General features: G+C 47.0%; 1 protein-coding gene across 9 annotated transcripts in view; it reads left to right on the top strand.

The window, feature by feature from the left end:
- SH3KBP1 (SH3 domain containing kinase binding protein 1) overlaps window positions 1–15,181 on the top strand; it is a 315,088-nt gene that overhangs the window by 295,955 nt on the left and 3,952 nt on the right. For all 9 annotated transcript variants that reach the window (XM_023633590.2, XM_023633586.2, XM_023633588.2 and 6 more), the window contains 3 exons: window positions 5,506–5,615; window positions 9,308–9,436; window positions 13,655–13,926. In XM_023633590.2, the coding sequence (XP_023489358.1) occupies window positions 5,506–5,615; window positions 9,308–9,436; window positions 13,655–13,926 (511 nt within the window). The remainder of the gene's footprint in view (window positions 1–5,505; window positions 5,616–9,307; window positions 9,437–13,654; window positions 13,927–15,181) is intronic.

Raw genomic sequence — 15,181 nt, 5'->3', positions numbered from 1 at the left:
TGACTTCTTGGAAGAGGTCCCAGTTGCTGAGCCAAGCCTTGATGGCCCCCAGGGAAAAGAAGACAGGGAGTTACCTGAGGGACAGAGAAAGTGATGGGCACTGGCCATACCATGAGGACCTTGGCCCTGCTAAGGCACCAGCATTTCATGGGAACTTGGAGAGGACTTCAAGCAGTGAAAGGACATACTCAGATCTCAACCTTACACAACTCTCTCTGGTGCCAGCCTGACGAGTGGCACAGGGCTTGGAGTGAGAAATCGATTACAGCAGTTTCAGGTGAGAAGTTCCAGCAGCTTAATGATCCTTGACAGGGGCATGGAGGAGCAGGGATGGCTTCCAGAGACACTGGGAGGTAGTGACGTTGCCAGGCTTCAACTGAAGGAAACTTCCATTCTAGGGCTTTTTCTGGAGTCTGGAGCATCGAGCTACAATGAATGAATAAACAGAGCCATTTAAGAGCTCACAAACAGTTCCTTTGGTGACAGCTGGCTTGTCTCAGACTTTTGACTGTTTCTTCTCTGTGTTTGCAATGGATGTGCCTTAGGTCACCTGTGGTCACTGGTACCATCCCTCCCATCCATGGAAAATGAGCCCACATTTTCTAATTGAACTAAATAGGGTGTGACTGAAATTCATGGAAAATGGGCAACTCCATGTGCCGTGAGGAGTCAAAGGCCTTTCCAAGCCGACTCCATGTCCAACGTGAATTAGCCCCGTATGTCTGCAGAGGGTTCGTCTTCCAAGTATCACAGAAGCCAAGAGCCTCTCATCCTTATGAAACTAACTTTTAAAAAATACCCAACATTTGCCAGTTTAATAGTTTTGGATTGGCTTATGGGCATTAAAACCATTTTTTATTAAGAGGAAAAATTCCCAGCCAGGCTGAGAAAGCTCATATCAAGTTTCAGCCTGATTCATTTCAAAACCACCATGAAAATTGGGACATTTTCTTTGCACCACAATGGGTTAGTCATGGAAATTCTGCCTTAATCTCAGCTACCATGGCCACAGTCATGAGAGCGTGCTCCGTGCCACTGAAAATTTATGTTACAGTACTGAAGAGTTTTCCCCTTCACTGTCAAAGCAGAAGTGCTTTGCAGTTTGGGGTTTGAGGTTCCCTTTTCAGCAAGAAACCTCATACTTGGGGTGTCTTTTTCTTTCTGGCAGTTTGGTTTTGTTGTTGTTTCCAAAAAGTGCTTTTTACAAGCTCAAACGGTAGAAAGGTAAACGTAGCTGACTATGCATGACGAGGTTAAGGGCGGCTTCCCCTGCAGGACTCTGGGCCTCCTCTGACTTGAGTGACAGACAAGGCAGTCTTCTCGGCCATCTGTCGTGGAGACACTGGCTAAGTGTGGCCAGGCTTCAATGTGTGCGGTTAGAACAGACCTCAGCCAGTAAAACGAAATGGGCCAGCCAAGCTTTCTCTGCAGCCGTGGCACAGAATGCTGCCTTCCACCCTGAAGCTGCCGCCTCATGTCCCACTAGCAGCCACCTCTGTAAGCTACACTCCAGGAATCGGAGTTTTATCTTGAGATAGTGTGTTCACTCAGTGGCTTGTTCATTTGTTTGCTTGTTCCTTCATTTACAGAATATTAAGCATGTTCTCCCCAGGAATGTACTAGACGTTGAGAGCACAAAGATGAGTTCCTGCTCTCCTGGGGCTCACAGTCTAAGTGCGGGAGACAGACACCCCACCTCTGAGTCATTTTGAAAGTGGGGTTTATTACAGACTGCTATCTTACACCTTGTTAAACCCTTAACTCCCAGGTAGACTTAACTATTTCAGTGGGCCCAGGAGGGTGGGTGGGGAACAAAGATGGAGTCCTCCCTGGAGTCTGGCAGACATTTCCTGAGTGTGAGCTTGTCTGTCCCTGCACATCAGTGGACGTGCCAACTCCATCCCAAGGAGGGCCCAAGGCCATCCTATTTGCTCTCCTCGCTCCTCACATCCCTCTCCCACCCCACTCTGCATGCTGGGTCACCTCGCGGGCTTCCTTCTTACATCAGCTGCGGTGTTTCTGACCTGTCACCAGTCACCCAAGCCTCCGGTCACCACTTTGATCACTTGCTCCGGCATCTCTCTTGCCCCACACACCAGGTCAGCACTGCCCAGCTCAGCATTGGAGGACCCAACCTGCTGATGTGCTTTACTCCCGACAGCTCGCCCGAGGGAGGTTGTCTACTCAGCGGTCCCTGGAACACCCTCCACTTACCTGGTGGCCCTTGCTCCAGCGCTCTCTCCTCTCCTCTGCTTGATTGAGTCCTTACTTATCCCTCCCTCTCCTTGGCCCCCAGCCTCTGCTAGAGCGGTGTTTCTCTACTTGGCTGCATAGTAATATCACCTGGGGAGATTAAAAACCTACCCACGCCCAGGCTGCACCCCAGACAAATTCAGTCAATGCCCGGGATGGGATCCAGGCTTTTTTTAATGGTCCAGGTGGTTCCACTGTGCAGCCAAGGTGGAGAACCAGAGTCAATTAGCTTTTCATTGTTCTTTAATTGCTTCACCCTGCTCAGGCTTTGCCTCCAGGGCTTATTTCATTTCCTGGACAGAGCCATGTTCTAGGTGGTCCCTCTCTGCCCCTGGTAGCAGCCCGCCAAGGCCCTCAGCAGCGGCTTGTTTGCTGGAACGTTTAATAGCTCTCTCCTTCACCTCCTCCCCTGGCTGCCTGCTCAGCCTCTGCTCCTCAGTGTGGTGTCCTCTCTCGTCTCCACCAGCCTCCTCTGCCCCCATTGTGCCTCCTGTTGTCCACATCCAGCACCCCAGCAGACTCCCTGTCCTGGGCCTTATCCCCTTCTCCCTGTTGGGGAGCCGCGTGGAGAACCTGCTAAACTCATTCTATGTAGAGTGCATGCGAGGATATTTGTGCAGCACTCTATCATAATAAAAAAACATCAGAGGGGAGGAATGATTTAGAAACTAATGATGGGGATTGACTCAATAAATCATGAATTGCAATACCATAGAAGATTATGCAACAATCAAAATATTTATGAAGAGTTTTTAGAGTCATGGCATATAAGGTTAGGTGTAATAAGTAGAATGCAATACTAGATATAGTGTGAACTAGGCTGTCTATTTATAGAGAAAAGCTTGGAGGGAAATATACCAAAATACTAATAGTGTGGTAAGATTATAGTTGACTTTCTTTTGCTATTACAGATTTATATATTTTTTAAATTATACATTGCACATGTATTACTTTTGTAATCAGAGAAAAAGTGATTTAAAAGAATTTGGGGGATATTAATGTCATATGATGGCTTTTTGGCATCAATCCAAGTGGACAATGGGAAATTCCAATTTCTGACAACGTGGAGTTGGTAGAGGCGAGTCCTGGGGTAGGGTCTGAAGGGGAACCTTTTAGGCAAATAAGATTGTCTTAAAGAGAAAGGTCTCTGAGAGGGTCAGACCAGTGAGCCGGCTCTGGAGAGGCCCACCTAGCAGTGGGGATCTTGGGCCATCCCCGAGCCCCTAGAGCTGGTGAAGTGGGGCCCTTTTAGGAGCCTAGCTCTGGTGCCAGGTGCTGACTGGCTCCCCCTTGGCCTCAGAGAACCACTGACATTTTCCTTTGTGCTGTCTCTGCAGATAGTTAACCTTTGGTTATACTTGCTTTGCCCTGATATTATGAATTCATTGAGTAATTATTCATTCACCAGTTGGTAGAATAAAGTCACTTAATATAATCCCAGGTGTCGTGTAACGGTTTGTCCTGACCAGTGACTTGCGATTGATTTTGCATATTCCACTGAAGGAAGTAGTGTGCAGACAGCACCTGGCTGTTCATTAATAGAATAAAGCTGTCACACGGCCAGACCACTTATTATAACTATCAACAAAAGAGCTCTCCCCAAATTAAGGAGGGGAAAAACACCTAATTTTTATCTTTTCTGTCCTGAGCCAGTATATTTGTAGTTCTGGCAATTAGAATGCATTCAGCTGCTAATAAAGACTATCTGATTAAAATGAGCTGAAATAATAGGGGGTTATTCATTTCAACCATGAGAGGTCTGGGTGCTAGGTCATTTCTAGGGTTGGTGACTGGCTCATCGGGATTGTCAGTCACCCAAGCTCTTTCCATTTTTCTGCTCTGATATCCTCAAGATCACCTAGAGTATGGGCCATGCCTTCCTCATGGTCATAAGATGGCTACTACATCTCCAGGCATGCTGTCCTTACCCAACAGCATCCCAAGCAGGAAGGAAGAGGGGACAGCAACACAAATGGCCTTCTCCCCACTTGCCTCTCTCTAGCCGGATCTCTTTTCCGGCTCTCAGTAGACTTCTCTTTATTTCTCAGTGACCCAAAATGGGCTATACAGCCACCTCTAGACCAATCACAGACAAAGAGGAGCAGGGTTGCCATCAATGGCTTAGACCAAACATGGTTCAGCCCAGGAGCTGGGCACATTGTCCTGAAACAAAACTGGGGCTCTGTTAGAAGGGAGAATGGGAAACAGTTTGGGAAGGCAGTGCCTGGCATGGCATATGAAACATGGTCTGCTTGTCAGGAAGAGATAGCATTGCCCCAGCCACAAGCAATAATGGGTCTCAGGATGGCCCCTTTCTGCCAGCCATTCTTGTGCACATCACACCCACATCTATACTTGATTTGTGAATCCCCAGAACTCTATAGAACCAGGTAAGCCCTTGGCCTGATCACTTCTTGAAGAGGGCGGCAAAGTAAAGGCAGAGGCCATCCTCCTCGTCACATGCCAGGTGCAGTGACGATCCAGCTGAATGATTCCACATTCGTCTAAGATATTAGTCACAGAGATGTAAGCTCTCTGAGGGCAGGCTCATTTCCGCTGTGCTCACTGGTGTAGCCTCAATATCTAGCTCTGTGGGTGGCACGGAGTAGTTGCTCAATCATAATGGAGTAAATGAATGAGCAGACTGATGACTGAAGAAGATAAGGTCTCCATTGAGTGAGGCATCTGGAAACAGAATGGTGGCAGGCTCTGTGAGTTATCTGGAGACCTAGAAGCTTGCTCTCCATCTCTAGGGAGTTTATAGTCTAACGTTAGGGTGAAAGCTGATGGCCAGAGAGTTGCGGTACAGCCAGAGGGGGAGCCTGCCCTCTCTTGTCTCTAGGCATCAATGACCAGCATTCACTCGCCCATGGATGTCGTACCTTGTGATAACTGCTTTTTGGGATGAGACTACGAGAATATTTTATCTACCAAAACAGACTTTGTGGAAGAAGATTCCTCCTTTACTCTTCTCTCTGTACCTTTAAAGATTTATGAATATAGCTGTGGAAGGGAGAAAGAAAAATCATGTTTCTCTCCTCCTTGTTAGCTTCTTAAACCAAGGAGGAAATGATTATTCATTCAGTTTTAACGAAGTTTATTAGATGACCAAGGATGTAAACGGCCTTCATACATGATGAAGTGTAATCTCGACGTAAAGGATGATTATTAAGGAAAAGAGGTGCTGGTGGCATAAGAACCTTTCCTCACTCCCATTTTTGCTCTTAAAAATCTGTTTTACTTTTATTTTAGACCTAGAAGGTTTTGACTCCGTGGTGTCATCTACTGAGAAACTCAGTCACCCAACCACAAGCAGACCAAAAGCCACGGGGAGGCGGCCTCCGTCCCAGTCCCTCACATCCGTAAGTGTCTCCTTACTTCTCTACAGCTGAAAAGCAGGATAGATTAGAGACTCCAGCTAAGGATTCTTCTGCAAATGGCTGATTTGAAGACAAGCCAGGAGAGGTAGGTCATAAGCTACACTGCTGACCGAAAGTGATTTGAGAGTCTTCTGGAATCAAGCAGTATTTCTTTCTACCCATTCTTTGTGTAACTGCCAGTGAGGTGGGCAGCCCCTATTCCCACCTTCCTTCTCTCTCCTTCCAAACTGATTCTTGTTTGAATCTGAAATGAAATTGGTAAGAAAAAAATGTCACGTTTTATGGTGGCAAAGGAGACCAAGGCTGCTTGGGTCTGTAAACAAAACAAAACTTTCTAAAGAAAGATCTGCCCCTGCACAGCGCTTGGCAGTGTCTGAACCTTTTTCTTCCAAAGCCACATTGCCAGCACCGCTCCCTGGAACCCTGCACAGACCTTTAGGAGATTGCCTGTAAGCATACAAGGCACCTAGTCATGTAGGAGAGACCGGTCAGAACATTCTGGATAACCCATAGAAGTTTTTGGTTTGGGTCATTTTGAATAACTTCTTTTATTATTGGAAACCTTTAACACATTTATGGTACCAAAATTGAACAATGAAATGTGTGAAGAAGAAAGCAAGTTACCTGTAATCTTGCTCCCCAGAGCTAAGAACTGGTAATTTCTTGCTGTATATCCTTAGCTCTTATTTAAAAGTCTATTTGTATGTATAAAAGTATTTCTTCAGAAATGGGATCACATAGTACGCATTGTTTTGGAACTTGCTTTTTTCCCCCTTGTACACCTTTCTCCCCAATCATTACACATTTTTTCAAAACATCACATGAATGGCTGCCAAGTGTTGTAACCCGCGAATGTGAGAGTTTAGCCATTGTGCTGTTACCGTTGTGCCGTATATGTTGTTTCAAGTTCATTATAAACACTGAAGTGAATGTCATTGTAGGAAAATCTTGATGCTGCTCCAGAATTATTTATTTTAAGGAAAAATTTTCTGAAAGTCGGTTAAAGAGAATTGCATATTTTGCTTTTGCCAGAGGTTACAAATTTCCCCTCCACAAAGGTTGTAAAGTTTACCTTCCACAAACAATGTCTCTGTCTCGCTCTGTCTCTCTCTGTCTCTGTCTCTCTCTCCCCCGCTCTCTCTCTCTCTCCTTCTCTCCCTCTGTGTCACTGTCTCCAGTATCATATTGCCTCTCCTTGCTGGGAATGCAGGCCTAAGGCCTCTGACCTTCACCAGATACACCAAGGGATTAACCTTTTGCAGGTTTCCCAGGACACTTTCTACTTTTACCTCATCACTGGTCTTACCTAAGGGGTCATCATTTAGAAGAAAAAGAACGCCACTTCCTTTGAAGCTCTTCTGTCATGTATACTGAGTCTGGAAGTGTGGTTTGAGTCGTCCTATTTTCTTCTTTGTATAAAACAAGTCTAACTATGTATTGACACTTTTTTGGGAGGAAGACTTGAAAAAGTGGCTTACTTTTGCACTCTTATGTAGAGTACTGTGTCAATACTGCCTTCTTTCCCCTCCCCCCTCACCTCTCCACACCCCTCCCAACATGCCTCATATACACATAACTCATTTAATTGCGTCTTAGTATCTCTATACTTAAATTTTTAATCCTGCCTCCCAACTCTTCTCTATAAATCCTTCATCATTTTTGTGTTCCCTCCAAATTCTTCCCAACTTTTTAAGATCTAGAGGGCCTTGAGGCATCCAGAATTAAATACAGAGAAATTCAAATTACCATCCCCCACCCCACCCTTGGTCCATACATCCCATGTCTGGGAGTTTGTGTATATTTTGGGGGACCAGCTAAAGGCATTTCCTCTTCACTCTGTGTTTAGATTACTCGTTTGTTCATTCACTTGTCCAACAAATATTTATAGGCGTCTATCTCCTGTAGGCTCGGCTCTGTGTCAGGGACCAAGGCTGTATCTGGGAACAAGACGTACACAGTCCCTGTCCACAGAAAGCTTATGGCACAATGACTCAAAGTTTGGCATTTTATATGGAACAATTTTATTTGCAGACTTAAAACAACAGGATACATCTGTGCTTTCAAGGAATGGAACTACTATACGTTCTTCCCTTCATTCCCATCCATCCCTGTATAGATTGTACATTGAATTCATATTTACTCTTCTTCCCTTTAGCACCTGTGGGTTTTTCATAGCAAAATGGGATTAGTGGATATGGACATATTCCTAAAAAGCCATTGGAGGGAGTGATGGAGGAAATGCACCAGTTGTGACTCCCCAGCCTGGGGCCTCTCACCCTAGTTCAAGCTATTTATGTTTATAGGATTCAAAGAGCAAGCTTTGATTGGCAGCGCATGAACCATAGGTTATATAGGAGGAAACAGGCTTTGTGAATAAAATCTCAAAATGAAAGGGTACAGACATTGCAAGGCGGTTAAGCAGTTAAGCTTAGATTAATAAAAAAGCTTAGTGGTGGGGGGTGTTATTCTAGGTAATTGGATTTTCAGATTAAATGAAGATTAACAAACAAGACCTCTTAATTTTAAAACTTTGCTTAAAAATTCCTTAAATGTATTAGGTTTCTACCTTAGTAAGTGGAGTAAACAGAAGAAAAAAATAGTATTTATAGACATGACTTTTCTGTAATGATGCCAAGTGGTGATTTTCAATAGGACTATTTTCCTATCATGGAGTAGAAGGCATAGAGGGGAGGCTGAATATGAGCTCGGCCAAAGATATATCTGGAGATTCATCATTAAAAAAGATTCTTTGCCATGAGAACTCTTATTTTCACTTGCTTTGTCCTAAAATAGGGAAATTCTAGTACAGTGATCATTTATGACCAAGTGAATTCCAGTTAATTGGTTAATGTTCATCCAACTTTTCCATCTTCACAGTGAGGCAGAAAGGGTAGGAGTATTATTCTCATATCTTACCAAAAGATGCTGCCATTCTGTAAATAGACCTCAGCAATGATAGAATCCAAAATGGATGTTGATTGTCCGTGGCAATGAGGGCAGAGATTTGGCAGCAGGTACCCAATTAGATGTGAGCTGGCTGTGCTGGCAGGCAGGGCTGTGCTCTAGGGCTGTGGAGGCGCTGGTCACTTGACCACAGGCCTGCGGATCCCTTGCCCCTGGAAACAGTTTCCTCTCAGACAAGTTCTTTTAGGCACTTCAGTTTACAGCAGATTTAACGGTCCTGCCAAAGGCTCAAGGAAAAAGATCAGGAGGGAATGGAGGAGGTTAGAGGCAGCCTCCTTTTGACCTGTGTGTCCTTCCCCACTGGACTGTCAGCCCCATGAGAGAAGGGACTGTGTCTGGCATGTCACCTTTAAGTGCAGTACCAAGTTCAGTGCTTGGAATACGGTAGCAAATGTTTAGAGAGAGGAGGTAGGCTCTGAGGGATGGAGGGGGCAGGAAAAGATGGATGACAGATGTTTGCACAGATGAAATGACCGATGGGCATCGGTAGAAAGATCCCTGGTATAGGAAACCTTACTTCTCAGTCCTAGTTCTGCCACTCTCTCTAATGCACAGATAATAGCACGCTTTCTGCTTCCCAGAGTTATAATGAGGAGACAAACAAAATAGAAGTGTCAAGTGCTCTGAAAAGCATACAGCATTATGTTAACAAAAGCTATGTCAGCTAAGGTGTGATTCTGACAAAAGCATTTTCTTTTGGCTTTCTCCAGTCTTCCCTTTCAAGCCCTGATATCTTTGACTCCCCAAGTCCTGAGGAAGAAAGAGAGGAGCACGTTTCGCTTGCACACAGAGGAGTGGACGCGTCAAAGAAAACTTCAAAGACTGTTACCATATCCCAAGTGAGTGACTAGCCGTGGCGAGGGTGTCCCAACAGCATGGGATCCCTGCCTTTTCGTGTATGCTCTGACAATGAGTTATAAACCCAACAAGCATAAACAGATGTCTTAGTCACTTTGGACGGCTATAACAAAGCACCATAGATTGGGTGGCTTATAAACAACAGAAATTTATTTCTCATATTTCTGGAGGCTGGAAGTCCGAGATCAGGGTGCCAGTATGGTCAGGTTCTGGCGAGGGCTCTCCTCAGGGTTGCAGACTGCCAACTTCTCATTATACCCTCATGTGGCGGAAAGAGGATGAGAGAGCAGTCTAGGGTCCCTTTTTTAAGGACACCAGTCTCATTTATGAGGGCTCCACCCCTGTAACCTGAGCACCTCCCAAAGACCTCTCCTCCAGATACCATCACAGCAGAGGGTAGGACTTCCGCATGTGGGAGGACACAAACATTCAGTCCGTTATAACAGCGCAAGTTTTAGTGACAGTGATTACTTTAGCCATCAAAATCCCTGAAGCATGTTACAAAGTCACCAAAATTGGGCAGAATCCCTGAGATACAAGTTCAATTGTTGATTTCCTATGTTTTCTCTTGTGATCTGATCTCTTCATGCCATCAACGACACATACATAAATGCCCTTGCACGCTGATACCACCACCATCACCAGCACCACAACCCAAACAGTTTAAAAACCCTGGAGGTGTCAGGAAAGAATACATTAAATATATTAAGTGCTGTGCCCTGTGCCCACAGATCTTGACTTTTATGTTCAAAACTGGTGGTGTCACAAATGATGGTTGGTAGCTCATGAATTTGAATAACTAATGGAGGTCTCTTAAAGAAAAGCTGGTTTGGATCCATTTATTAGGATAAATTTATAGCCTAAAAACATTTTACTTTCATTGCATGCCCAGGGGATGATATAGCTATTTTAAGTTATTGGCTTGTGAGAAACAAAGAAGATAATGTTTAGCAACTGCGTGTGATTTTCGAAGGGTCCCCTGTACAAGTTCTGTTCTTTCTATGAATGTAAACCCAAGATCTTAAAATTCCTTTTTCTTGTGCTGAGAACCCAGTCAATTGGAATTATTTTCTGTAAACATTTGCAACTGCTTTCTGCCTAAGAGCATAAAGCTACAGTCATTTTTAAGGCACTTGAAGCAGGAATTAACACAAAGAAATCAAAGGTTATGTGGGATTTTCCTTAGTATAGATTTAAGAATTTACATGTATAGATTTTCTTAAAAATCTGATACAGTAAGCAAAAATATGATTCTATAAAACAGATCAATTGTAATTATGCACAAAACTGAAGCATCCTTCCTTTATAAAAGGATTCCTTTTGCAGAAATTGGATTTAGACTCCTTTTTTCTGGTGACTATGGGTATACCTATAGTTGCCTTCTCTCTGACATCCCTCGGGTGTCTCTACAGTGACATCTACTGGTGGCCAGCAGCTCTTCACGTTTCTGATTTGCGCAGTTCTATTCCATTAGCCTATTTCACTTCCCTGGAGTTGTCATCTCATGTTATTTATTGCTTCTAGAAATTCCACTTGAACTAATTTGGTCAGGGAATATGGTAGCCTGTACTCTGTGAGGACTTCAAAAAGTACGTGTTAGCTGAAATGGGCCAGGAGAGCGAGTCATGTAGGAAATGCTGAGAGAAGCATTGATTACAGAAATGCCTGGAAGTCAGTCACTGTGAGGACAGTGGTGGGTTGGGAGAGGTAATAAGGATGCAGGGTGGGAAATGGGGAAAAGTATGAACCCAAGAATAGGAAAGAAATGAAGAAAATAATGACAGGAGACCATGACTCTTTAGACTCAGGCAGCCACAGTCAGGGTTCCAGGCTCGAGGGTCCAGCTGATGGGGAGGAGATGGAATCCCAGCTCTGCCAGTTATTAGCTGTGAGATTTGGGGAGTTTCTCAACCACCTCCCTAAGCCTCAGTTTCCTGCTCAGTCAACCGTGTGTGCCAACTGATCCTCGTTTCAATTGTCTAGCCGACATCCGGCATATGACCAGTGCTCCATAATGTCAGTCCCTCTTCCCTCTTACTAGAACTCCTACTAGCAATAAGCACGGGATGGCAGATCGCTCTCCCTGGCAGCAGAAAGCGCTTTTCCTCAATGGTAACTTGGCAGAGAAAAGGCGAGCAGAGAGGCTGGGAATGATGGCCCATCTGCTTCTGGCTCATTCTGCCCAGTCTCTCCCTCTAGCACAGCCTGAATCCAGACTCTGCCTCCTCACCGTGCTAGCCAAGCCCCTTCTTGGCTCCTGCCCTGAGCGCATGCTGCTGGAGGGAGTCCCTGCTGCGTTGCCCGGCTTCACCACCAGCCTCAACTCCTGCCCCGTCACTCATCCCCCAACATCCTGTCGGCTACTTGCCCTCCTCCCCACCTGCCTGATCTCACCTTCCCGTAGGCCTGCCACGTGCCCCTCTTCCCTCCCGCCCATGACTGTGCCACTCCCTGTGCCCTCCTGGCCTCCTCAGGACACTTCCCCATCAGGCCTCCCCTGCCTGTCTCCTCCATCTTCAGCCTTGCTCTCTGCTGGCCTTTCCCCTTAGCACATCATCCAGCCCAGGGCCTCCCCTTTGAAAGTAAACGAAACCTTTCCTTGATCCTGTCTCCTCCTGATGCTTCTCTCTGATCTCTCTCTCTCTCTTTCTCCCCCCTCAATCTTCCTTCCTCAGCCAAGTTTCTGGAAGGAGAGTTCTAAACTTGCAGGCCACACCTCTCCCCTCTCACTCTGACGCTGACCTGTCTTGATCAGGTTTCAGTCCCTTGCGCCACCAAATGGGCTCCCGTAGGTTCCCTCTCAGCACCCTTGACCCACGTATCCAACCTCTTTTTTCTATGGGAAACTCTCCTCCAGGGGACTTCCATAATCCAGGCCCTTCTTCTGGGCTGGCTTCACCCCCTCTCTCAGCACTCTGTCCCAGTCTTCAAAGGCTCTGCCTTCTCTCCCCACCTCTTCAATTTGGAAACCACCCAGGTTCCATCAGTGGGCCTCTTCTTTTCTAGTTCTATGTCATCCACTCCCATGGCTTCCACTTCCCCTGGTGATGTCTTTGGCCCAGCTCACTCTTTTAGTCATTGGCTCTGCCCCCTAGACATGTCCCATTGGCTATCCCTCGGGCTCCTAAAATTCAATGTGTCCAAAACTGCAAGTGTTGTCTGGGCCTTCAACCTGTTCATCCTCCCATAAAAGGTACAGCCTCACTGCCTAGTTCCTCCATCCCCACCCATGGCCCTAGATCTGTACTGCCTCCTCACCCCCTACAGCCTGTCCAGGACCACATCCTCCTAGTCATGGGGTATCTGCTCCATGAGGGCAGGGACTGCATCTCTTGGTTGGATGAGTCTGCCTTCGCTGCATCTCTCAAAGCTGTCTTCCCTCCATCTTCTCGACCGCTGCTTAAGTCAAACCCTCACCATTTCTAGCTTTCATTGTCTGAGAGTCTCCCAGCAATTCTCTCGACCTCCAGACCTGCCACCCTTTAGGCCTTTCTGCAGCCAGAGTGATCATTAGCTTGGCGTGCAATCTTTTTAACCCTTTGCATGAGCCCCTTCTACCTCCCCAGCCTTAGCTCTCCCGTCCTGCCTCTCCCCGCCCCCTCTGACACTCTAGCCCTGTGAATGGCTGCTTCCCATAAATATGTTTTGCTCTCTGCTGTCTACACCTTTGCATTGCGCATGCCTCCTCCTAGAACTTTTTTCTCCAACCTCCCTTCCTCTCTCCTGGCCGCCTCCTATCCTCCTCCTCCAGGACGAGGCTGTCAGCTTCTCCCTGATGCCTGCCCTCCAGGATGATTGGTCCCTTTCATTTACTCCTGCAGCTCTGTGTGCTTACCTCTCTGTGTAAGAATCCTCCCTCACCTGCGGTGTGTTGCTTGGTCTGTCTGCACCTCACTGAGTTCTGAGCTCCTTCAGGGAAAATGTTTTACTCACTTCAGAGTTTGCAGAACCTAGCAAGTAGGTGGGCCTCTGGCTGTGTACGTTAAACCAGGTAGGAACTCCCTGTCCAGAAAGCTGACCGAATTTAAGATACAGAGGGGAAGACCCTGGAAGGGAGGATGTGTGCACCAAGTAGGCCCTTGGGGACGTGTGGGTGAAGGAATGAGTGAGGAGTGTGTGGAGAGGCGGGGACAGTGAGGTAGAGCGGGCTTTTACGAAACACGAATCCCTGGCCTGATCTCTGCCCTCCCTCGGCACAGGTGTCTGACAACAAAGCATCCCTGCCGCCCAAGCCAGGGACCATGGCTGCAGGTGGTGGTGGCGGGGCAGCCCCTCTGTCCTCGGTGGCACCCTCCCCCCTGTCGTCCTCTTTGGGAACAGCCGGACACAGAGCCAACTCCCCATCTCTGTTCGGCACGGAAGGAAAACCAAAGATGGAGCCTGTGGCCAGCAGCCAGGCAGCCGTGGAGGAGCTGAGGACGCAGGTCCGAGAGCTGAGGAGCATCATCGAGAGCATGAAGGACCAGCAGAAGTGAGTGTCTGGGGACCTGCCTTCAACCGCCTCCCGGGTTGCTCTCCACTGGGCCAGGGCCTAGTGCTACAAGCCTGGGGAACAGCCTGCCTGGAGGGGGGGCTGGCCTCCCCGGTGATGGTGGCAGTGGGGGTGGGAGTGGGTGCAGACCTGAGAGGCTTCATTTAGCTGAGCTCCATGTATAAACTGGATCCGCTGCATGCAGGAAGGGCACAGGCTGGCCACCAGGTGTGCGAGAGGAGTCACTTGCAAGGAGTGGCACGCTCAGCAGGCTGCTAAAAAGAAAGATCTTTAAATCCCCATAAAGTACAGTGTGCACATGTACCACTTCTTAATAAGCCCAACAGGCAGCTTTTCCTCTAGCATCAGAAAAATTGCAGTTTCTTTAATTAGCTGCCCCATGAAGTAATTGGCTTACATGTAGGGCCCGTAATGTATTAAAAAGATGTAGGGAATCTTACAGCGTGAGACTACACTCAGCAAGATGTTCTCACCACGAGATTCAGGGGGCTTTCTCCGTGCATGTCTACGTACACACTCTCTCCACATCTCTAACCCTCAAGGAGCACTTAGATGGCGAGAAGGACCTGTAAGTCAAAATAAATACCACATGTAAATATGACTCAGGATGCCCTATGCAGTGCCTAAGATTGTGAAAGGATTAGAAGTTGAGAGGTACTTACCTGAGTAAACTGAGGCTCAGAGAGTTTAGGGATCAGTTCACTCTTTCTTGAGGGAACAGGGGCATCGGCGGTGGGAGGCACCTCAAGGAGGTGTTTCCTGAGTAAGATTCTGAGCGAGCCCTCCAGCAGAGGGAAGAGCCTGGGCGGGTTCATGGCGCATGGGGCAGCCGGGACAGTCAGTGTATCCCTGGTGCCGGGCCCTCTAGATGGGGAGGTGCCCAGGGCAGTAGTGGGCGATGGGGCCAGAGACCTGCAGTCACGCCCAGGGGGACGTCTGCAGCTGGCAGAAGCCCTGGCACCTGCCTCCCCCAACAGGGCTGGAGGGTCCTGAAGTGTTTTGTGATCAGATACTTTTGGGAATAGTTGGGTAAACAAAGTTAATTTCTTCTCAGAGCCTTTCTATCTATCAAGAAGATGGAGAGGATAGCATATGCAGTGTTGCCCAAATATACTTAATCACAGAGCCCTTTTTTTCTAGAGCATTTTAGGACAAGGGTTCCGTGGAACTCACTTTGAGCATTGTGGCTCTATTCAGGTTCTGTTCCACTCAGGCTGGGAAGTGTCATATGAAA

Source organism: Equus caballus, chromosome X (genome assembly GCF_041296265.1).
Source record: "Equus caballus isolate H_3958 breed thoroughbred chromosome X, TB-T2T, whole genome shotgun sequence".
In the NCBI taxonomy this organism is placed as follows: domain Eukaryota; kingdom Metazoa; phylum Chordata; class Mammalia; order Perissodactyla; family Equidae; genus Equus; species Equus caballus.
This window is presented reverse-complemented; position numbering and strand designations above follow the sequence as displayed.